This window comes from Bombina bombina, chromosome 2 (assembly GCF_027579735.1).
Source record: "Bombina bombina isolate aBomBom1 chromosome 2, aBomBom1.pri, whole genome shotgun sequence".
Taxonomy (NCBI): domain Eukaryota; kingdom Metazoa; phylum Chordata; class Amphibia; order Anura; family Bombinatoridae; genus Bombina; species Bombina bombina.
In genome coordinates, this window is record NC_069500.1 from 795,126,699 (window position 1) to 795,152,603 (window position 25,905).

At 42.6% G+C, this 25,905-nt stretch overlaps 1 protein-coding gene across 1 annotated transcript in view; it reads left to right on the forward strand.

The window, feature by feature from the left end:
• AP1M1 (adaptor related protein complex 1 subunit mu 1) overlaps positions 1–25,905 on the forward strand; it is a 202,161-nt gene that overhangs the window by 143,146 nt on the left and 33,110 nt on the right. The window contains exon 10 of the mRNA XM_053702981.1: positions 1,420–1,545. Coding sequence (XP_053558956.1) covers positions 1,420–1,545 — 126 coding nt within the window. The remainder of the gene's footprint in view (positions 1–1,419; positions 1,546–25,905) is intronic.

Consider the following 25,905-nt stretch of genomic DNA (forward strand, 5'->3'; position numbering starts at 1 on the left):
TCCTGAAAGAATTACAGCTCATTCCACTAGAGCTGTGGCTTCCACTTGGGCCTTTAAGAATGAGGCCTCTGTTGAACAGATTTGCAAGGCTGCAACTTGGTCTTCGCTTCATACTTTTTCCAAATTTTCCAAATTTGACACTTTTGCTTCTTCGGAGGCTATTTTTGGGAGAAAGGTTCTTCAGGCAGTGGTTCCTTCTGTATAAAGATCCTGCCTCTCCCTCCCGTCATCCGTGTACTTTTGCTTTGGTATTGGTATCCCAGAAGTAATGATGACCCGTGGACTGATCACACTTAACAGGAGAAAACATAATTTATGCTTACCTGATAAATTCCTTTCTCCTGTAGTGTGATCAGTCCACGGCCCGCCCTGTTTTTTATGGCAGGTCTAAATTTTTAAATTATACTCCAGTCACCACTGCACCCTTTAGCTTCTCCTTTCTCGTTGGTTCTTGGTCGAATGACTGTGTGTGACGTAGAGGGGAGGAGCTATATAGCAGCTCTGCTGGGTGATCCTCTTGCACTTCCTGTTGGGGAGGAGTTAATATCCCAGAAGTAATGATGACCCGTGGACTGATCACACTACAGGAGAAAGGAATTTATCAGGTAAGCATAAATTATGTTTTTTTCACCACTGTACCCCAGTGAGTGGTTCCTAATTGAGAAGTTAGAGAAACTAGAGCAGACATGTTAAAATGTGCTCTGCTTACTTTTAGATGGGATGGGTGGTACACGATCTGATTGGCTGTAGTGCTCATCCACACGAATGTGGTGAAAATGCTATTGAGTGAGGGGTTGCTGGGAGCACTTACACAAGAACCTGCCAAGTTATACTTTGCACATGCTATTTTAAACTGCTGAGCTAGCTATAATACATCAATGTTTACAATACACTGAAGAATGTTAGAACATTTAGCATCTCAAAATTTCTGTGGAGTTTTATTTTACATTTAATGTCTGTTTAGTTAGAAATCTTATAAAAATATGTTTTGTTTGTTAGGGGTGGATATAGAGAGAACTGAAAAGGAAAATGTTATTACCTAAATATTGGTCTTTGTGTAAAGTTAGATAAGACAATCTGTAAAGAGAGAGAAATTAGATTAGGACCCTCTTTCTGGAGGCTTAGCCTATTTTATACGGGCATGTTCTTAAATACAATGGGTTGAGAATTCAGTTTGCAGAAACCGCTATTTTACATATATGATAAACAGCATTTTATATTTGCAGCTACTCTAACAAGTCATTGGGAATACATTAAAGGAAAACCAATTCCCTTTTACGTTGCTGGTCTTTCCAATTTTATATGTATGTTAAGTAGAACTGTACGTTTTATTATAGACTATACTTTTTATCCGACATCTGTAGTGTGAATGCCAAGCTCGTCTGTGTTTATATATGACCATGTTTATGCTTATTGCAGGGAGGCAAAGAATATCTTATGAGAGCTCATTTTGGCCTCCCAAGTGTTGAGGCAGAGGATAAGGAAGGCAAACCTCCAATAAGTGTGAAATTTGAAATCCCATACTTTACCACTTCTGGAATTCAGGTGGGTATTTATTCTATTCCTTTCCATGGTTTATATAACTTCACAATTGTATTTGATCAAATAAATTATTGTTATGCAGTGAGCGTCGCCTCCTTTTGTGGTTTTCAATGACCGATCATTACATTTTATCCCAACATTTGAGTACTTATCTCTCAACCATCTTACAAGTTGGAATCTTCCTAGAAAATGTATCAGTAGCCCGTTTCCTGTTATTGATATTTCATCACCTTAAATTTGTTTTCTAGCCCTGTGACACATTAAATCATTGTATAGCATGTCTGCACATTTTTCTCAGAGAAAACTTCATCGGTGTTTGCACTGGGGCAAGGAGATTCTGGATACCGGTGTCTAATTTAATTTCTCAATGGTTCACCATTTTGCTCGTTGAATCCTTTTTAAATGCAGATTCCCTTCATGCCAGTGCAGCACTACTCTAGGCATCTTTAAAGCAAGAAAAGGACAGGTACAGCAAGACACATCACATGTGGACAGCTGTTCTGGGCTTACCAGCACATGATAGATTTCCTACTTATTGTAGTGAACTGGTATAGGGTACCCAAATCAATCTCCAAAATAAGGTTGTAAAAAGATGAGGGGCTAACCCTCCACTGTGGGTATAGCTACACTAAATAGATCAATTGAAAACCTCAGAACCTTCAGATAATGTTTCCATTAGGTATACTTGGTAAGAATATGCCAATGAATATGCCATTTTAAATGTACGATTTGAGAAAAGGATTTGTAACTTTGCTCCAAGGCATGATATTTTTTCTGATCTCTGTGCATGAATACTTATGTAAATATTTCTCAATCCCAGTCCTACTAGTAGCTCTAATATTTCCATATAATATATTCTATTCTATTTAAAGGGTTTCCCTCCTTGTACGCAAAAGAGCAAGTGAATCAATCGTAGTGGTTGTCATTGATTAGCCCATACAGGGTCCTGTAAGAGATACACAATTTTATTTTTCAGGCAGTTTTTATATACACTAATACTACAATCCAAAAGGGCACATGTATTAATGTGAGTGCAGGCAGGGTTCTCAAGTTGAGAATTTGTCAGCATGGCTTCACAACATACGGGCACCGGTCACTATTTGTCCACTGCCATTACACGCTCCAATGAACGTGTAAGGCCGCCCCCTTCCCTCACATGAAAGAAGGACCTGACAATCGCCTCGAGCGAGTTTGGGGAGATTTCTTTCAGCTAACGCAGGGCTCCGAAAGAGCTTATGCTGCTTAGTATATGGAGCCCAAGGTTCCAAAAATGGGAAAACAAAACAAGTGGTAGTTGACTATTTTATTGTTAAATAGTTTCCTTGATTGCCTTATTCTCATTGCTTAGGAAAATAACAGACAACAGAAAAGTCTATAATGTATAGTGTTACACAAGTGTGTCTTCTAGACTTTCCATGAAACTTTCTTGTGTAGAGAGGTATATTGATAACCAATTTGAATCTGTATTGGAGATAGTGGATTTTCAACCCATTTCTATGATTTAATATCAACCAACTTGGTTTCAGTTCATTATAATAACAAATATCACATTTGTCTAACTTCCTGAGAAGCAGATAACCTTGATGGATCAACAGATCAAAATTGTGGTGAGACACTGCCTAGAGTAGACATTGATTACTCCTGGTCTAATGCATTGGGTTGAATTTTGCATCATGCTAAGGAATTTCAGGGTAGATGTTCTGTGCTGAAAGGAACGATAATATAGAAGCTTTAATTGGTTGGTTTTTGTAGGTGGTCTCTTTTGTACATGGTCACTTGATTTATATTATTTTTTTAAATACAATAAAAATCTTATACAAAGTTACAGTGCATTATAGTTATAATGTAACAGCTGTGCTTATTTCTTTCTTAAGGTGGTGAGTCCACAACTCCTGACTGTTTGGAATTCATCACCTGGCCTCCAGGAGGAGGCAAAGACACCCTACACCAAGAGCTTTAATATCCCTCCCACTTCGCTGTACCTCCCAGTCTTTCTTTGCCTCTCCAAGGAGTAGATGAAGGCTTAAAGTGCTCAAGTTAATTTATAGTAGAAGGTTGTTGTTTTTCTTTTTTTACTCTGTTGTTCCCCTCATAAGGTAAAACTTTTAAATAGAGGGACTTGGGAGTACTAGGTTGTGTCGTGTAAATCTCCTGCGGGAGTCTTAATCAAAAGCCTGCCACTGGTGTCACTGGGACTGGTCCTTCAGCCTCTTCCACACAGACAACAGGATATTACTAGGTTCATATAGTTATGGACATCATAGCAGGAGGACTTAATGTCAGGCACACACAGTTCAAAGTATTATGAGGCTTTTATATTCTTGTATTGCATGTTTATAGGGGCAGATAGTCTGCTTTTATTTGTATGTGCTTCAATGCTCTATTTCTTTCAGCACTGTTTATCTTTATTGGTATTGGGCTTGATATTGGGCTGACAGGCATTTTCTCCTGTTAAGTGTAGTCAGTCCACGGGTCATCATTACTTATGGGATATTAACTCCTCCCCAACAGGAAGTGCAAGAGGATCACCCAAGCAGAGCTGCTATATAGCTCCTCCCCTCTACGTCACACCCAGTCATTCTCTTGCACCCAACTAATAGATAGGATGTGTGAGAGGACTGTGGTGATTATACTTAGTTTTTATATCTTCAATCAAAAGTTTGTTATTTTAAAACAGCACCGGAGTGTGTTGTTCCTTCTCAGGTAGAATTTGAAGAAGAATCTACCAGAGTTTTTATATGATCTTAGTCGGCGTAACTAAGATTCATCTTGCTGTTCTCGGCCATTCTGAGGAGTGAGGTAAACTTCAGATCAGGGGACAGCGGGCAGATTCACCTGCAAAGAGGTATGTTGCAGTATATTATTTCTCCAACATTGGTGTGTCCGGTCCACGGCGTCATCCTTACTTGTGGGATATTCTCTTCCCCAACAGGAAATGGCAAAGAGTCCCAGCAAAGCTGGTCACATGATCCCTCCTAGGCTCCGCCCACCCCAGTCATTCTCTTTGCCGTTGCACAGGCAACATCTCCACGGAGATGGTTAAGAGTTTTTTGGTGTTTAAATGTAGTTTTTATTCTTCTATCAAGTGTTTGTTATTTTAAAATAGTGCTGGTATGTACCATTTACTCTGAAACAGAAAAGGATGAAGATTTCTGTTTGTAAGAGGAAGATGATTTTAGCAGACAGTAACTAAAATCGGTTGCTGTTTCCACATAGGACTGTTGAGATGAAGTAACTTCAGTTGGGGGAAACAGTTAGCAGACTTTTCTGCTTAAGGTATGACTAGCCATATTTCTAACAAGACTGTGTAATGCTGGAAGGCTGTCATTTCCCCTCATGGGGACCGGTAAGCCATTTTCTTAGTCAAAAACAAACAGAATAAAGGGCTTATTATGGGCTAAAAAACTGGTAGACATTTTTATGGGCTAAATCGATTGCTTTATTTGTGCATATTATTCAAATTTAGGCTAACAATTGACATTTATAATCTTGGGGAACGTTTATAAAACGGCAGGCACTGTATTGGACACCTTTTTCAGTCAGGGGGCCTTTCTAGTCATAGACTGAGCCTCATTTTCGCGCCATTAATGCGCAGTTGTTTTTTGAGAACAGGGCATGCAGATGCATGTGTGTGGATCTAAGAATCTCTGAAAAAGCTTTTAGAAGGCGTCATTTGGTATCGTATTCCCCTCAGGGCTTGGTTGGGTCTTAGCAAAGACTGTATCTGGGACTGTATAGGGGTTAAATTGAAAAACGGCTCCGGTTCCGTTATTTTAAGGGTTAAAGCTCTGAAATTTGGTGTGCAATACTTTTAAGGCTTTAAGACACTGTGGTGAAAATTTGGTAATTTTTGAACAATTCCTTCATACTTTTTCACATATTCAGTAATAAAGTGTTTTCTGTTTGAAATTTAAAGTGACAGTAACGGTTTTATTTTAAAACGTTTTTTGTGCATTGTTGACAAGTTTAAAGTGAAGGTAAAGTTTTATCTTTCTGTAAACATTATTTTATCTATCACCTTGCAAAATGCACAGTCGCTAACTTTGTTTTTTTTTTAACCTAACATATTTCTTTTAAAAATATATTTGATCTACCCGACAGTTCTGTTCCAATCTCCGCCCACCGTCCATTTCCTCTCTCTTTAGCTTATAACGTATAGAGCGTTCCCACCTGCTCTATACGTGCCTACAATGCTCGTGCCCGGCTTCGTAAAATACAGCGCATGCGCAAAACATCCATAATCTCACATAATGCGCATGCGTTAATTTCCTTTTGCATTACAAATAGCAAGCATCATGCAAGCGTCATTGATCTCGGCAACGCGCTTGGTTTTCAATGGAGAGGAAGTAACCTAACGCATGCGCAGAGCTTTTGAGATAGCGGTGACGTCAAATGACGGCCGCCTAACGGCCAGGAAGTCAATTGGCCAGAAACTCAACGTGACCAAAAAGCTGAAAAAAACAACAAAAAACGGGTTGAATCTAATGCTTGTAAGATTGCTGCTAATAAATTAAAAAACTAATAATAGAGATACATTTTAGGATTTTGATGAATGAAAGTACCATTGATTTTTGCTGTATTGCAGATAAGTGCACAGTAATACAGCTAAGTTTACCTTCACTTTAAGCCTGTTTAACATGTCTATACCTTCAGATAAGCTATGTTCTATATGTATGAAAGCCAATGTGTCTCCCCATTTAAATTTATGTGACAATTGTGCCATAGCGTCCAAACAAAGTAAGGACAGTACTGCCACAAATAATGATATTGCCCAAGATGATTCCTCAAATAAGGGGAGTAAACATGATACTACATCATCTCCTACTGTGTCTACACCAGTTTTGCCCATGCAGGAGGCCCCTAGTACATCTAGTGCGCCAATGCTTATTACCATGCAAAAATTAACGGCTGTAATGGATAACTCCATAGCCAATCTTTTATCCAAAATGCCTACTTATCAGAGAAAGCGCGATTGCTCTGTTTTGAACACTGAAGAGCAAGAGGACGCTGATGATAATTGTTCATTCATACCCTCACACCAATCTGAAGGGGCCATGAGGGAGGTTTTGTCTGAGGGAGAAATTTCAGATTCAGGAAAAAATTCTCATCAAGCTGAACCTGATGTTGTGACATTTAAATTTAAATTAGAACATCTCCGCGCACTGCTTAAGGAGGTGTTATCTACTCTGGATGATTGTGACAATTTGGTCATTCCAGAGAAATTATGCAAGATGGACAGGTTCCTAGAGGTTCCGGTGCCCCCCGACGCTTTTCCTATACCCAAGCGGGTGGCGGACATAGTAAATAAAGAGTGGGAAAAGCCCGGCATACCTTTTTGTTCCTCCCCCTATATTTAAGAAATTATTTCCTATGGTCGACCCCAGAAAGGACTTATGGCAGACAGTCCCCAAGGTCGAGGGGGCAGTTTCTACTCTAAACAAACGCACTACTATTCCTATCGAAGATAGTTGTGCTTTCAAAGATCCTATGGATAAAAAATTGGAAGGTTTGCTTAAAAAGATTTTTGTACAGCAAGGCTACCTTCTACAACCAATTTCATGCATTGTTCCTGTCACTACGGCAGCGTGGTTCTGGTTCGAGGAACTAGAAAAGTCGCTCAGTAGAGAAACTCCATATGAGGAGGTTATGGACAGAGTTCACGCACTTAAATTGGCTAACTCTTTTATTTTAGATGCCGCTTTGCAATTAGCAAAATTAGCGGCAAAAAATTCAGGGTTTGCTATTGTGGCGCGCAGAGCGCTTTGGCTAAAGTCTTGGTCAGCGGATGTGTCATCCAAGACAAAATTACTTAACATTCCTTTCAAAGGTAAAACTTTATTTGGACCTGATTTGAAAGAGATTATTTCAGACATCACTGGGGGAAAGGGCCACGCCCTTCCACAGGATAGGTCTTTTAAGGCTAAAAATAAGCCTAATTTTCGTCCCTTTCGCAGAAATGGACCAGCCTCTAATTCTGCATCCTCTAAGCAAGAGGGTAATGCCTCACAACCCAAACCAGCCTGGAAACCAATGCAAGGCTGGAACAAAGGTAAGCAGGCCAAGAAACCTGCCACTGCTAACAAGACAGCATGAAGGAGTAGCCCCCGATCCGGGACCGGATCTGGTGGGGGGCAGACTCTCTCTCTTTGCTCAGGCTTGGGCAAGAGATGTTCAGGATCCTTGGGCGCTAGAAATAGTTTCTCAAGGTTATCTCCTGGAATTCAAGGAACTACCCCCAAGGGGAAGGTTCCACAAGTCTCACTTATCCTCAAACCAAATAAAGAGACAGGCATTCTTACATTGTGTAGAAGACCTGTTAAAGATGGGAGTGATACACCCAGTTCCAATAAAGGAACAAGGAATGGGATTTTATTCCAATCTGTTCGTAGTTCCCAAAAAAGAGGGAACGTTCAGACCAATTTTGGATTTGAAGATCCTAAACAAATTTCTCAGGGTACCATCGTTCAAAATGGAAACTATTCGAACGATTCTACCCACCATCCAGGAAAGTCAATTTATGACTACCGTGGATCTAAAGGATGCGTACCTACATATCCCTATCCACAAGGAACATCATCAGTTCCTAAGGTTCGCTTTTCTGGACAAACATTACCAGTTTGTGGCTCTTCCATTCGGATTAGCCACTGCTCCAAGGATTTTCACAAAGGTGCTAGGGTCCCTTCTAGCGGTTCTAAGACCAAGGGGCATTGCAGTAGTACCTTACTTGGACGACATTCTAATACAAGCGTCGTCCCTGTCAAAGGCAAAGGCTCATACGGACATCGTTCTAGCCTTTCTCACATCTCACGGATGGAAGGTGAACAAAGAAAAGAGTTCTCTGTCCCCGTCAACAAGAGTTCCCTTCTTGGGAACAATAATAGATTCCTTAGAAATGAGGATTTTTCTGACAGAGGTCAGAAAATCAAAACTTCTAAGCTCTTGTCAAGTGCTTCATTCTGTTCCTCGTCCTTCCATAGCGCAGTGCATGGAAGTAATAGGATTGATGGTTGCAACAATGGACGTAGTTCCTTTTGCACGAATTCATCTAAGACCATTACAACTGTGCATGCTCAAACAGTGGAATGGGGATTATACAGACTTGTCTCCAATGATTCAAGTAGATCAAAAGACCAGAGATTCACTCCGTTGGTGGCTGACCCTGGACCATCTGTCCCAGGGAATGAGCTTCCGCAGGCCAGAGTGGGTCATTGTCACGACCGACGCCAGTCTAGTGGGCTGGGGTGCGGTCTGGGAATCCCTGAAAGCTCAGGGTCTATGGTCTCGGGAAGAGTCTTTTCTCCCGATAAACATTCTGGAACTGAGAGCGATATTCAATGCTCTCAGAGCTTGGCCTCAACTAGCAAAGGCCAAATTCATAAGGTTCCAATCAGACAACATGACGACTGTTGCTTATATCAATCATCAAGGGGGAACAAAGAGTTCCCTGGCGATGAAAGAAGTGACCAAAATAATTCAATGGGCGGAGGATCACTCCTGCCACTTGTCTGCGATCCACATCCCAGGAGTGGAAAATTGGGAAGCGGATTTTCTGAGTCGTCAGACATTTCATCCGGGGGAGTGGGAACTCCAATCCGGAAATCTTTGCCCAAATAACTCAATTATGGGGCATTCCAGACATGGATCTGATGGCGTCTCGTCAGAACTTCAAGGTTCCTTGCTACGGGTCCAGATCCAGGGATCCCAAGGCGACTCTAGTAGATGCACTAGTAGCACCTTGGACTTTCAACCTAGCTTACGTATTCCCACCGTTTCCTCTCATTCCCAGGCTGGTAGCCAGGATCAATCAGGAGAGGGCCTCAGTGATCTTGATAGCTCCTGCGTGGCCACGCAGGACTTGGTATGCAGACCTGGTGAATATGTCATCGGCTCCACCATGGAAGCTACCTTTGAGACAGGACCTTCTTGTTCAAGGTCCATTCGAACACCCAAATCTGTTCTCCCTCCAACTGACGGCTTGGAGATTGAACGCTTGATTCTATCAAAGCGTGGGTTTTCAGATTCGGTGATAGATACTCTGGTTCAGGCCAGAAAACCTGTAACTAGAAAAATTTACCATAAAATATGGAAAAAATATATCTGTTGGTGTGAATCCAAGGGATTCCCATGGAATAAAATAAAAATTCCCAAGATTCTCTCCTTTCTTCAAGAAGGTTTGGAGAAAGGTTTATCTGCAAGTTCCCTAAAGGGACAGATCTCTGCTTTATCTGTCTTACTACACAAAAGACTGGCAGCTGTGCCAGATGTTCAAGCATTTGTTCAGGCTCTGGTTAGGATCAAGCCTGTTTACAGACCTTTGACTCCTCCCTGGAGTCTAAATCTAGTTCTTTCAGTTCTTCAAGGGGTTCCGTTTGAACCCTTACATTCCATAGATATTAAGTTACTATCTTGGAAAGTTTTGTTTTTGGTTGCAATTTCTTCTGCTAGAAGAGTTTCAGAGTTATCTGCTCTGCAGTGTTCTCCTCCTTATCTGGTGTTCCATGCAGATAAGGTGGTTTTGCGTACTAAGCCTGGTTTTCTTCCTAAAGTTGTTTCTAACAAAAATATTAACCAGGAGATAGTTGTACCTTCTTTGTGTCCGAATCCAGTTTCAAAGATGGAACGTTTGTTACACAATTTGGACGTTGTCCGTGCTCTAAAGTTCTATTTAGAGGCTACTAAAGATTTCAGACAAACATCTTCCTTGTTTGTTGTTTATTCTGGTAAAAGGAGAGGTCAAAAAGCGACTTCTACCTCTCTTTCCTTTTGGCTTAAAAGCATCATCCGATTGGCTTATGAGACTGCCGGACGGCAGCCTCCTGAAAGAATCACAGCTCACTCCACTAGGGCTGTGGCTTCCACATGGGCCTTCAAGAACGAGGCTTCTGTTGACCAGATATGTAAGGCAGCGACTTGGTCTTCACTGCACACTTTTGCCAAATTTTACAAATTTGATACTTTTGCTTCTTCGGAGGCTATTTTTGGGAGAAAGGTTTTGCAAGCTGTGGTTCCTTCCGTTTAGGTGACCTGATTTGCTCCCTCCCTTCATCCGTGTCCTAAAGCTTTGGTATTGGTTCCCACAAGTAAGGATGACGCCGTGGACCGGACACACCAATGTTGGAGAAAACAGAATTTATGCTTACCTGATAAATTACTTTCTCCAACGGTGTGTCCGGTCCACGGCCCGCCCTGGTTTTTTAATCAGGTCTGATGAATTATTTTCTCTAACTACAGTCACCACGGTATCATATGGTTTCTCCTATATATATTTCCTCCTGTCCGTCGGTCAAATGACTGGGGTGGGCGGAGCCTAGGAGGGATCATGTGACCAGCTTTGCTGGGACTCTTTGCCATTTCCTGTTGGGGAAGAGAATATCCCACAAGTAAGGATGACGCCGTGGACCGGACACACCGTTGGAGAAAGTAATTTATCAGGTAAGCATAAATTCTGTTTTTCTGAGGAATGGAATTGACTGAGAAAATACTGCCAATACCGATATAATGTAAGTTCAGCCTTAAATGCAGTAGTAGCAACTGGTATCAGGCTGTTATGTATATATGTTTACACTTCAGTATTCTGGGGAATGGCACTTCACTGGGACAATACTGTATGCATATAACTTTTAGCCTAACTTGCAGGCTTTTTAATGACATTTCATATTATTAGATTTTAAACGTTTGCTGGCATGTTAAATCGTTTAATTTTCTGAGGTACTGGGTGAAAAATTGTTTTGGGCACTGTTTTTCCACTTGGCAGTCGTTTATTTTAAACTTTAAGACAGTTTACTGAACTTCCCTCACTGTTGTGTGTGAGGGGGAGGGGCCTATTTTGGCGCTTTTGCTACGCATCAGAAATTCAGTCACAAGTCTGTTTCTCTCCCTGCATGATCCGGATCGTCTCTACAGAGCTCAAGGGTCTTCAAAAATTATTTTGAGGGAGGTAATCACTCACAGCAGACCTGTGAGATTGTGTTTTGACTGTGATAAAAAACGTTTATATTTTGTACATTTTTTTCTGCTATTAAGGGTTAGTTATCCATTGCTAATGGGGGCAATCCTTTGCTAAATTTATGCCTTTACCGGGAAAAATTTGGGTTTTATAATTTCTCCGGTTCATTGTTATTCAACTGTCATAGTTCCTTTCTGTGCTTCTTAAAGGCACAGTACGTTTTTCATATTACTTGTAAATTGACTTGAAAAGTATTTCCAAGCTTGCTAGTCTAATTGCTAGTTTGTTAAACATGTCTGACTCAGAGGAATATCTCTGTGCTATATGTGCAAAAGCCAAGGTGGAGCCCAATAGAAATTTATGTACTAATTGCATTGATGCTACTTTAAATAAAAGTCAATCTGTACAAATTGAACATCATTCACCAATCAACGAGGGGGAAGTTATGCCGACTAACTTGCCTCACGTGTCAGTACCTGCATCTCCCGCTCGGGAGGTGCGTGATATTGTAACGCCGAGTACATCAGGGCGGCCATTACAAATCACCCTACAGGACATGGCTAATGTTATGACTGAAGTTTTGTCTAAATTACCAGAACTTAGAGGTAAGCGAGATCACTCTGGGGTGAGAACAGAGTGCGCTGATAATAATAGGGCCATGTCAGATACTGCGTCACAACTTGCAGAACATGAGGACGGAGAGCTTCATTATGCAGGTGACGGATCTGATCCAAATAGAGTGGATTCAGATATTTCAAATTTTAAGTTTAAACTAGAAAACCTCTGTGTACTGCTAGGGGAGGTATTAGCGGCTCTGAATGATTGTAACACCGTTGCAATCCCAGAGAAATTATGTAGGCTGGATAGATACTATGCGGTACCGGCGAGTACTGACGTATTTCCTATTCCTAAGAGGCTTACAGAGATAATTACTAAGGAGTGGGATAGGCCCGGTGTACCCTTTTCCCCCCCCTCCTGTATTTAGAAAGATGTTTCCAATAGACTCCACCACACGGGACTTATGGCAGACGGTCCCTAAGGTGGAGGGAGCGGTTTCTACTCTGGCTAAGCGTACCACTATCCCGGTGGAGGATAGCTGTGCTTTTTCAGATCCAATGGATAAAAAATTAGAGGGTTACCTTAAGAAAATGTTTGTTCAACAAGGTTTTATATTGCAACCCCTTGCATGTATTGCGTCTGTCACGGCTGCGGCCGCATTTTGGTCCGAGTCTCTGGAAGAGACTCGACTCAATAACTATAGATGAGATTTCAAATAAGCTTAAAACCATTAAGCTAGCTAATTCATTTATTTCAGATGCCGTAGTACATTTAACTAAACTTACGGCTAAGAATTCCGGATTCGCCATTCAGGCACGTAGAGCACTGTGGCTAAAATCCTGGTCAGCTGATGTTACTTCTAAATCTAAATTACTTAACATACCTTTCAAGGGGCAGACCTTATTCGGGCCCGGTTTGAAAGAAATTATCGCTGACATTACAGGAGGTAAAGGCCATGCCCTGCCTCAAGACAGAGCCAAGCCTAAGGCTAGACAGTCTAATTTTCGTGCCTTTCGTAACTTCAAGGCAGGAGCAGCATCAACCTCCTCTGCACCAAAACAGGAAGGAGCTGTTGCTCGCTACAGACAAGGCTGGAAACCTAACCAGTCCTGGAACAAGGGCAAGCAGGCCAGAAAACCTGCTGCTGCCCCTAAGACAGCATGAATTGAGGGCCCCCGATCCGGGAACGGATCTAGTGGGGGGCAGACTTTCTCTCTTTGTCCAGGCTTGGGCAAGAGATGTCCAGGATCCCTGGGCGTTAGAGATCATATCTCAGGGATATCTTCTGGACTTCAAAACCTCTCCCCCAAAAGGGAGATTTCATCTTTCAAGGTTGTCAACAAACCAAATAAAGAAAGAGGCGTTTCTACGCTGTGTACAAGATCTTTTACTAATGGGAGTGATCCATCCGGTTCCGCGGTCGGAGCACGGACAGGGGTTTTACTCAAATCTGTTTGTGGTTCCCAAGAAAGAAGGAACCTTCAGACCAATCTTGGATTTAAAGATCCTAAACAAATTCCTAAGAGTTCCATCGTTCAAAATGGAAACTATTCGGACAATCTTACCCATGATCCAAAAGGGTCAGTACATGACCACAGTGGATTTAAAGGATGCCTACCTTCACATACCGATTCACAAAGATCATTACCGGTATTTAAGGTTTGCCTTCCTAGACAGGCATTACCAGTTTGTAGCTCTTCCATTCGGATTGGCTACGGCTCCAAGAATCTTCACAAAGGTTCTGGGCTCTCTTCTGGCGGTGCTAAGACCGCGAGGAATTGCGGTAGCTCCGTACCTAGACGACATTCTGATTCAAGCGTCAAGCTTTCAAACTGCCAAGTCTCATACAGAGTTAGTACTGGCATTTCTAAGGTCGCATGGGTGGAAGGTGAACGAAGAGAAGAGTTCTCTCTTTCCACTCACAAGAGTTCCCTTCTTGGGGACTCTTATAGATTCTGTAGAAATGAAGATTTACCTGACAGAAGACAGGTTAACAAAGCTTCAAAATGCTTGCCGTGTCCTTCATTCCATTCAACACCCGTCAGTGGCTCAATGCATGGAGGTAATCGGCTTAATGGTAGCGGCAATGGACATAGTTCCCTTTGCACGCCTGCATCTCAGACCGCTGCAATTATGCATGCTAAGTCAGTGGAATGGGGATTACTCAGATTTGTCCCCTACTCTGAATCTGGATCAAGAGACCAGAAATTCTCTTCTATGGTGGCTTTCTCGGCCACATCTGTCCAGGGGGATGCCCTTCAGCAGGCCAGACTGGACAATTGTAACAACAGACGCCAGCCTACTAGGTTGGGGTGCTGTCTGGAATTCCCTGAGGGCTCAGGGATCATGGACTCAGGAGGAGAGTCTCCTTCCAATAAACATTCTGGAATTGAGAGCAGTTCTCAATGCCCTTCTGGCTTGGCCTCAGTTAACAACTCGGAGGTTCATCAGGTTTCAGTCGGACAACATCACGACTGTAGCTTACATCAACCATCAAGGAGGGACAAGAAGCTCCCTAGCGATGATGGAAGTATCAAAGATAATTCGCTGGGCAGAGTCTCACTCTTGCCACCTGTCAGCGATCCACATTCCGGGAGTGGAGAACTGGGAGGCGGATTTCCTAAGTCGTCAGACTTTTCATCCGGGGGAGTGGGAACTTCATCCGGAGGTCTTTGCCCAAATACTTCGACGTTGGGGCAAACCAGAGATAGATCTCATGGCGTCTCGCCAGAACGCCAAGCTTCCTTGTTACGGGTCCAGGGACCCGGGAGCGGTCCTGGTAGATGCTTTGACAGCACCTTGGACCTTCGGGATGGCTTATGTGTTTCCACCCTTCCCGATGCTTCCTCGATTGATTGCCAGGATCAAACAGGAGAGAGCATCGGTGATTCTAATAGCGCCTGCGTGGCCACGCAGGACCTGGTATGCAGATCTAGTGGGCATGTCATCCTGTCCACCTTGGTCTCTGCCGCTGAGACAGGACCTTCTGATTCAGGGTCCTTTCAAACATCAAAATCTAATTTCTCTGAAACTGACTGCTTGGAAATTGAAAGCTTGATTTTATCAAAGCGTGGATTTTCGGAGTCAGTAATTGATACCTTAATACAGGCTAGGAAACCTGTTACCAGAAAGATTTACCATAAAATATGGTGTAAATACTTACATTGGTGCGAATCCAAGAGTTACTCATGGAGTAAGGTTAGGATTCCTAGGATATTGTCTTTTCTACAAGAAGGTTTAGAAAAGGGTTTATCTGCTAGTTCCTTAAAAGGACAGATCTCAGCTCTGTCCATTCTTTTACACAAACGTCTGGCGGAAGTTCCAGACGTTCAGGCTTTTTGTCAGGCTTTGGCCAGGATTAAGCCTGTGTTTAAAACTGTTGCTCCACCATGGAGCTTAAATTTAGTTCTTAACGTTTTACAGGGTGTTCCGTTTGAACCCCTTCATTCCATTGATATCAAATTGTTAACTTGGAAAGTTCTGTTTTTAATGGCTATTTCCTCAGCTCGAAGAGTCTCTGAGTTATCGGCCTTACATTGTGATTCTCCTTATCTGATTTTTCATTCAGACAAGGTTGTTCTGCGTACTAAGCCTGGGTTTTTACCTAAGGTAGTCTCTAATAGGAATATCAATCAAGAGATTGTTGTTCCATCATTGTGTCCTAACCCTTCTTCAAAGAAGGAACGACTTCTACACAATCTGGATGTAGTCCGTGCCCTGAAATTTTATTTACAGGCAACTAAAGATTTTCGACAAACTTCTTCCCTGTTTGTCGTTTATTCTGGACAGAGGAGAGGTCAAAAAGCTTCTGCTACCTCTCTCTCTTTCTGGCTTCGTAGCATAATACGTTTAGCCTATGAGACTGCTGGACAGCAGCCTCCAGAAAGAATTACAGCTCATTCTACTAGAGCTGTGGCTTCCACTTGGGCCTTTAAGAATGAGGCCTCTGTTGAACAGATTTGCAAGGCTGCAACTTGGTCTTCTCTTCATACTTTTTCCAAATTTTACAAATTTGATACTTTTGCTTCTTCGGAGGCTGTTTTTGGGAGAAAGGTTCTTCAGGCAGTGGTTCCTTCCGTATAAAGATCCTGCCTGTCCCTCCCGTCATCCGTGTACTTAGCTTTGGTATTGGTATCCCATAAGTAATGATGACCCGTGGACTGACTACACTTAACAGGAGAAAACATAATTTATGCTTACCTGATAAATTCCTTTCTCCTGTAGTGTAGTCAGTCCACGGCCCGCCCTGTTTTTTATGGCAGGTCTAAATTTTTAAATTATACTCCAGTCACCACTGCACCCTATAGTTTCTCCTTTCTCGTTTGGTTCTCGGTCGAATGACTGGGTGTGACGTAGAGGGGAGGAGCTATATAGCAGCTCTGCTTGGGTGATCCTCTTGCACTTCCTGTTGGGGAGGAGTTAATATCCCATAAGTAATGATGACCCGTGGACTGACTACACTACAGGAGAAAGGAATTTATCAGGTAAGCATAAATTATGTTTTTTCTATCCCCATCTGTGATGGTGTATAGCGCTGTGTGGTCCCCTTTTTTTGTGCTACCTTCTTGTTTTATTGTGATCCGGATTGTGTAGTGTTTGGCTTTCTGGTAATGTGGGAGTTAATATTTTTCCTGCCTTGCGCTGCACGCTCGCATGCTTCACTCCCTCACTTGTCAGAAGCCATTGTTGGGATTTGTAGCTCCAGATTGCAGCGTGTGTAATGAGGGGGCAAGGCACTCTACACTAGGAGTGGCAGGGGGTTTATTGCTCACATTGACTTACTTAAAGGGACCTATAACACCTAAAAATTGTTTAAGCTAACTTATATTTACTATTAGTAATAATAACAAAGTAATCATGAATCCCTATTCTTGCCGCTCAGTTTACCCCAAACAGTTCAATAAAAGTGTCTTTAATTAGACTGCTGATCTGCTGCTTGGTGATGCTATGTAGGCCACCATATTGCTACACGGGCACAGCAGTCACGTGATTGTGCATGGCAGATAATGTTATTAAAATTATAGAAGGATTACCAGAATGCTTTGAAATTAATAAATGCATACACAACAGAATAATTATTTATAAATATGAGGCACATATGAAAAATGTTTATAAAGCTAATTACAGCACTCAGCACCACTGTGAGAGAGCATTCTGGTAATCCTCATGTGCATCACATGACTACTGTGCCTGTGAGCAACGTGCGTTACAACATGGCACCACACATAGCAGCACTGAGCTCAGTATCACCATTCTGTTTAACAACACTTTTCTTGAATACAATAGGGGTAAGCTGCACAGACTGCTTAAAAATCCTTTATTACTAAATTTGTAGTATATTTATGGACTGACAGCAGAAGTTAGTTTGCAGAATCTGCATTAGGTGTTTAGTGTCCCTTTAACATATTTTTGGAACACATAATGTAATTTATATGAACTACTATTTTTTTTTTTTATATATGACCAGTCTGATTCGGTACCTTTAAAATTCAGTGTTCATAGCCTCACTAAACCTGTACAGGTTAAATATTTACTCTAGATTATGATGACTAATTGTTCTTTGTTTTATGCCTATTTGAAAAATGTTTTAACACTTAATCTGATTGTGTAGTTTGCTAACTGCAAAGCTGGGAAGTTAAATCTCCTATTGGGAAGCCGCCTTTAGCCAGCGTGCTGAACCGCTGCTATTTATTTCAGCCTGCTCCTACCAGCTCATGGGTGTGCTTGTGCGCATGTGAGTATAAGATATGCTGTAACATCACCTTCTGTTCCTTATACTGTTCACACAATGCAGTGCCTCCGTTTTGTTTCCTTAGGGTTCTTTTGCTGGATGTTTGCCTGACATCAGATTGAAAGAGCCACCTGCAATATTGTGGACATTTGATTTTCTGTAATCTCTGCCTCACTGTGGACATTTCGTTTCCCTTTGCCTTTTGGAACTTTGTATTTATATATGGATTTCTATTAGCACCTCTTTAATTGTTTATTAACAGTGGTATCAGCTGAATCTTTCTTAGAGGATATTCAGGAATGTATAAGGTTTCTCCAACATAGGTGTGTCCGGTCCACGGCGTCATCCTTACGTGTGGGATATTCTCTTCCCCAACAGGAAATGGCAAAGAGCCCAGCAAAGCTGGTCACATGATCCCTCCTAGGCTCCGCCTACCCCAGTCATTCTCTTTGCCGTTGTACAGGCAACATCTCCACGGAGATGGCTTAGAGTTTTTTAGTGTTTAACTGTAGTTTTTCATTATTCAATCAAGAGTTTGTTATTTTCAAATAGTGCTGGTACGTACTATTTACTCAGAAACAGAAAAGAGATGAAGAATTCTGTTTGTATGAGGAAAATGATTTTAGCAACCGTAACTAAAATCCATGGCTGTTCCACACAGGACTGTTGAGAGCAATTAACTTCAGTTGGGGGAACAGTTTGCAGTCCTTTGCTGCTTGAGGTATGACACATTCTAACAAGACGATGTAATGCTGGAAGCTGTCATTTTCCCTATGGGATCCGGTAAGCCATGTTTATTACGATTGTAAATAAGGGCTTCACAAGGGCTTATTTAGACTGTAGACCTTTTTTGGGCTAAATCGATTGATATTAACACTTATTTAGCCTTGAGGAATCATTTATTCTGGGTATTTTGATATAATAATATCGGCAGGCACTGTTTTAGACACCTTATTCTTTAGGGGCTTTCCCAAAGCATAGGCAGAGTCTCATTTTCGCGCCGGTGTTGCGCACTTGTTTTTGAGAGGCATGGCATGCAGTCGCATGTGAGAGGAGCTCTGATACTTATAAAGGACTTCTGAAGGCGTCATTTGGTATCGTATTCCCCTTTGGGTTTGGTTGGGTCTCAGCAAAGCAGATACCAGGGACTGTAAAGGGGTTAAAGCTTAAAACGGCTCCGGTTCCGTTATTTTAAGGGTTAAAGCTTCCAAAATTGGTGTGCAATATTTTCAAGGCTTTAAGACACTGTGGTGAAAGTTTGGTGATTTTTGAACAATTCCTTCATGTTTTTTCGCAATTGCAGTAATAAAGTGTGTTCAGTTTAAAATTTAAAGTGACAGTAACGGTTTTATTTCAAAACGTTTTTTGTACTTTCTTATCAAGTTTATGCCTGTTTAACATGTCTGAACTACCAGATAGACTGTGTTCTGAATGTGGGGAAGCCAGAATTCCTATTCATTTAAATAAATGTGATTTATGTGATAATGACAATGATGCCCAAGATGATTCCTCAAGTGAGGGGAGTAAGCATGGTACTGCATCATTCCCTCCTTCGTCTACACGAGTCTTGCCCACTCAGGAGGCCCCTAGTACATCTAGCGCGCCAATACTCCTTACTATGCAACAATTAACGGCTGTAATGGATAATTCTGTCAAAAACATTTTAGCCAAAATGAACCCTTGTCAGCGTAAGCGTGGATGCTCTGTTTTAGTTACTGAAGAGCATGACGACGCTGATATTAATATCTCTGAAGGGCCCCTAACCCAATCTGAGGGGGCCAGGGAGGTTTTGTCTGAGGGAGAAATTACTGATTTAGGGAACATTTCTCAGCAGGCTGAATCTGATGTGATTACTTTTAAATTTAAATTGGAACATCTCCGCATTTTGCTTAAGGAGGTATTATCCACTCTGGATGATTGTGAAAATTTGGTCATCCCAGAGAAACTATGTAAAATGGACAAGTTCCTAGAGGTGCCGGGGCTCCCAGAAGCTTTTCCTATACCCAAGCGGGTGGCGGACATTGTTAATAAAGAATGGGAAAGGCCCGGTATTCCTTTCGTCCCTCCCCCCATATTTAAAAAATTGTTTCCTATGGTCGACCCCAGAAAGGACTTATGGCAGTCAGTCCCCAAGGTCGAGGGAGCGGTTTCTACTTTAAACAAACGCACCACTATTCCCATAGAGGATAGTTGTGCTTTCAAAGATCCTATGGATAAAAAATTAGAAGGTTTGCTTAAAAAGATGTTTGTTCAGCAGGGTTACCTTCTACAACCCATTTCATGCATTGTCCCTGTCACTACAGCCGCATATTTCTGGTTTGATGAACTGATTAAGGTGCTCGATAGTGACTCGCCTCCTTATGAGGAGATTATGGACAGAGTCAATGCTCTCAAATTGGCTAATTCTTTCACTCTAGACGCCTCTTTGCAATTGGCTAAGTTAGCGGCTAAGAATTCTGGGTTTGCTATTGTGGCGCGTAGAGCGCTTTGGTTGAAATCTTGGTCGGCGGATGCGTCTTCCAAGAACAAGCTACTAAACATTCCTTTCAAGGGGAAAACGCTGTTTGGTCCTGACTTGAAAGAGATTATCTCTGATATCACTGGGGGTAAGGGCCATGCCCTTCCTCAGGATCGGCCTTTCAAGGCAAAAAATAGACCTAATTTTCGTCCCTTTCGTAAAAACGGACCAGCCCAAGGTGCTACGTCCTCTAAGCAAGAGGGTAATACTTCTCAGGCCAAGCCAGCTTGGAGACCAATGCAAGGCTGGAACAAGGGAAAGCAGGCCAAGAAACCTGCCACTGCTACCAAGACAGCATGAAATATTGGCCCCCGATCCGGGACCGGATCTGGTGGGGGGCAGACTCTCTCTCTTCGCTCAGGCTTGGGCAAGAGATGTTCTAGATCCTTGGGCGCTAGAAATAGTCTCCCAGGGTTATCTTCTGGAATTCAAGGGACTTCCCCCAAGGGGGAGGTTCCACAGGTCTCAGTTGTCTTCAGACCACATAAAAAGACAGGCGTTCTTACATTGTGTAGAAGACCTGTTAAAAATGGGAGTGATTCATCCTGTTCCATTGAGAGAACAAGGGATGGGGTTCTACTCCAATCTGTTCATAGTTCCCAAAAAAGAGGGAACGTTCAGACCAATCCTAGATCTCAAGATCTTAAACAAATTTCTCAAGGTCCCATCGTTCAAGATGGAAACCATTCGAACTATCCTTCCTTCCATCCAGGAAGGTCAGTTCATGACCACGGTGGATTTAAAGGATGCGTATCTACATATTCCTATCCACAAGGAACATCATCGGTTCCTAAGGTTTGCATTCCTGGACAAACATTACCAGTTCGTGGCGCTTCCTTTCGGATTAGCCACTGCTCCAAGGATTTTCACAAAGGTACTAGGGTCCCTTCTAGCGGTGCTAAGACCAAGGGGCATTGCAGTAGTACCTTACCTGGACGACATTCTGATTCAAGCGTCGTCCCTCCCTCGAGCAAAGGCTCACACGGACATCGTCCTGGCCTTTCTCAGATCTCACGGCTGGAAAGTGAACGTGGAAAAGAGTTCTCTATCCCCGTCAACGAGGGTTCCCTTCTTGGGAACAATTATAGACTCCTCAGAAATGAGGATTTTTCTAACAGAGGCCAGAAAGACAAAACTTCTGGACTCTTGTCGAATTCTTCATTCCGTTCCTCTTCCTTCTGTAGCTCAGTGCATGGAAGTGATCGGGTTGATGGTAGCGGCAATGGACATAGTTCCTTTTGCGCGCATTCATCTAAGACCATTACAACTGTGCATGCTCAGTCAGTGGAATGGGGACTATACAGACTTGTCTCCAAAGATACAAGTAAACCAGAGGACCAGAGACTCACTCCGTTGGTGGCTGTCCCTGGACAACCTGTCACGAGGGATGACATTCCGCAGACCAGAGTGGGTCATTGTCACGACCGACGCCAGTCTGATGGGCTGGGGCGCGGTCTGGGGATCCCTGAAAGCTCAGGGTCTTTGGTCTCGGGAAGAATCTCTTCTACCGATAAATATTCTGGAACTGAGAGCGATATTCAATGCTCTCAAGGCTTGGCCTCAGCTAGCGAGGACCAAGTTCATACGGTTTCAATCAGACAACATGACGACTGTTGCGTACATCAACCATCAGGGGGGAACAAGGAGTTCCCTAGCGATGGAAGAAGTGACCAAGATTATTCTCTGGGCGGAGTCTCACTCCTGCCACCTGTCTGCTATCCACATCCCGGGAGTGGAAAATTGGGAAGCGGATTTTCTGAGTCGTCAGACATTGCATCCGGGGGAGTGGGAACTCCATCCGGAAATCTTTGCCCAAGTCACTCAACTATGGGGCATTCCAGACATGGATCTGATGGCCTCTCGTCAGAACTTCAAAGTTCCTTGCTACGGGTCCAGATCCAGGGATCCCAAGGCGGCTCTAGTGGATGCACTAGTAGCACCTTGGACCTTCAAACTAGCTTATGTGTTCCCGCCGTTTCCTCTCATCCCCAGGCTGGTAGCCAGGATCAATCAGGAGAGGGCGTCGGTGATCTTGATAGCTCCTGCGTGGCCACGCAGGACTTGGTATGCAGATCTGGTGAATATGTCATCGGCTCCACCTTGGAAGCTACCTTTGAGACGAGACCTTCTTGTTCAGGGTCCGTTCGAACATCCGAATCTGGTTTCACTCCAGCTGACTGCTTGGAGATTGAACGCTTGATTTTATCGAAGCGAGGTTTCTCAGATTCTGTTATCGATACTCTTGTTCAGGCCAGAAAGCCTGTAACTAGAAAGATTTACCACAAAATTTGGAAAAAATATATCTGTTGGTGTGAATCTAAAGGATTCCCTTGGGACAAGGTTAAGATTCCTAGGATTCTTTCCTTCCTTCAAGAAGGATTGGAAAAAGGATTATCGGCAAGTTCCCTGAAGGGACAGATTTCTGCCTTGTCGGTGTTACTTCACAAAAAACTGGCAGCTGTGCCAGATGTTCAAGCCTTTGTTCAGGCTCTGGTTAGAATCAAGCCTGTTTACAAACCTTTGACTCCTCCTTGGAGTCTCAATTTAGTTCTTTCAGTTCTTCAGGGGGTTCCGTTTGAACCCTTACATTCCGTTGATATTAAGTTATTATCTTGGAAAGTTTTGTTTTTAGTTGCTATTTCTTCTGCTAGAAGAGTTTCAGAATTATCTGCTCTGCAGTGTTCTCCTCCTTATCTGGTGTTCCATGCAGATAAGGTGGTTTTACGTACTAAACCTGGTTTTCTTCCAAAAGTTGTTTCTAACAAAAACATTAACCAGGAGATTATCGTACCTTCTCTGTGTCCGAAACCAGTTTCAAAGAAGGAACGCTTGTTGCACAATTTGGATGTTGTTCGCGCTCTAAAATTCTATTTAGATGCTACAAAGGATTTTAGACAAACATCTTCCTTGTTTGTTGTTTATTCAGGTAAAAGGAGAGGTCAAAAAGCAACTTCTACCTCTCTCTCTTTTTGGATTAAAAGCATCATCAGATTGGCTTACGAGACTGCCGGACGGCAGCCTCCCGAAAGAATCACAGCTCATTCCACTAGGGCTGTGGCTTCCACATGGGCCTTCAAGAACGAGGCTTCTGTTGATCAGATATGTAGGGCAGCGACTTGGTCTTCACTGCACACTTTTACCAAATTTTACAAGTTTGATACTTTTGCTTCTTCTGAGGCTATTTTTGGGAGAAAGGTTTTGCAAGCCGTGGTGCCTTCCATTTAGGTGACCTGATTTGCTCCCTCCCTTCATCCGTGTCCTAAAGCTTTGGTATTGGTTCCCACAAGTAAGGATGACGCCGTGGACCGGACACACCTATGTTGGAGAAAACAGAATTTATGTTTACCTGATAAATTTCTTTCTCCAACGGTGTGTCCGGTCCACGGCCCGCCCTGGTTTTTTAATCAGGTCTGATAATTTATTTTCTTTAACTACAGTCACCACGGTACCATATGGTTTCTCCTATGCTATTATTCCTCCTTAACGTCGGTCGAATGACTGGGGTAGGCGGAGCCTAGGAGGGATCATGTGACCAGCTTTGCTGGGCTCTTTGCCATTTCCTGTTGGGGAAGAGAATATCCCACAAGTAAGGATGACGCCGTGGACCGGACACACCGTTGGAGAAAGAAATTTATCAGGTAAACATAAATTCTGTTTTTAATGTTGGATAATTCCTTTATTTGTGATGGGGTAATTGAAATTGTTTGCATCAATATAAAAAATACGTCTCTGGCTGATCTTACTAGAAGGGCCGTATGGTTGAAATCTTGGCCTGCGGACATCAGGGAAAAATCTTGTTCAAGACAGATTTGGATTCTTTTTCCACTGTTACGGGTGGCAAGGGAGCACTCTACCCCAGAAAAATAAAGCCTGATCCAAGGGCAAATTTAATAATAGTTTTTGCTCCTTTTTTCAGTGTAGAAAATAGAAATTGTCTTTTTCTCAAAGTTAGAATCCGCAAAGTCTTCCTGGAAGCCTAATCCAGTATGAAACAAGTCCCAGATAGCTAAGAAATGCAAAATCTGCTGCTGCTTAGGGGCAGGTTGAGCCTTTTTCTAGAAGAACTGGTTTGTCTGTTAAAGACCCTTGGATAATGGAGATTATATCTCAAGGGTACAGAATAAGTTTTCAATCGCAGCCTCCTCGAGGGAGGTTTCTTCTGTTTCATGTCTCAGAGGTTGAAAAAAGATCTGCCTTTCTTCAATGTATTCAGGACATCGGGGAGGTGAAAAGTTCCCTGTTCCTCTGTCAGAACAGGGCAAAGAATTTTACTCCAACCTCTTTATTGTTCCAAAGAAGGAGGGAACTTTCAGATCTATTTTGCATTTGGAAACCTTAAACAAGTTTTTTAGTGTTCCCTCATTTAAGATAGAAACTATCAGAACTATTCCCCCGTTAGTCCTTCAGTGACCGTTTATGACAACCATAGACCTGTAGGATGTTTACCTTCACATCCCTATTCACAGGGAGCATCATCAGTTTCTTTGTTTTGCCTTCCTGGACAGACAGTATCAGTTTGTAGCTTATCCTTTTGCTCTAGCCACAGCTTCCAGGGTTTTTGCCTAAGTACAGGGGATGCTGCTGTCTCTTATCAGGGTATAGCTCAGGTTATAGCTATAGCGTAATACTTGGACGATATTTTAGTTCTGGCGCCATCTTTAACTTAAGGACTGTGCATGACCAAAAACAGCAATGATTTCTTTAGTCAAAGGTAAATATTGCCAAGAGTTCTCTATCTCCTCTTACAAGAGTGTCCCTCTTGGAAGTCGTCCTAGTTTTGGTTGTACTTGACTGATCAACCCAAGCTCAAGCTTCCATCTGCTTGTCAGAATCTTCAGTCATTAACACTTGCGTCAGTGGCTCAGTGTATGGAGCTATTGGGCCTGATGGTGGCAGCATCAGAGGATATTCCTTTTGCAAGGTTTCCCCTTCGACCTCTATAGCTATGCATGCTAAGGCAGTGGAATGGAGTTTTTTTCTCAGTTAATTTGGTTAGATCCCTTGGTCAGACATTGCCTTTCTTGGTGGACGTCTCACACAATCCAGTTTCTTGGTGATTGTCCTTTCTTCATCCATCATAATAATTAATTGGCATGAACTCAAGTCTCTCAGGTTGGGGCACAGTCTGGGGTCTTTGAGGATCTCAGGGAGTTTAGTTTCCTCAAGAGGTGAGGTTACCAATCAATGTCTTAGAACTTCATTGCTATCTTCCGAATTCTTTAGGCTTGACCTCTTCTCAGGTCAGTCCAATTTATTTATTTTCAATCCAACATCACTGCAGCAGCCTATATCAATCACTAAGGAGGTACTCGCAGTTCCCTAACAATGAAGAAGGTGTCTAACATTCTAGCTTGGGCAGAATCCCATCAGTGTACCATTTTGGCAATCCACATTCCCGGAGGCAACAATTGTGAGACAGATTTATTAGGGTCATCAGACTCTTAATTTGGAGAAATGGTCCCTCAAACAGGATATTTTCAATCATTGTATTCATTACTGGGGTCTACCAGAGGTAGACTTGATAGCCTCTCATCTGAATCACAAACTTTCCAGATATGCAGTGACTTCAAGGGACCCTGAAGCAGAATGGATGGATGCTTTAGCAGTTCC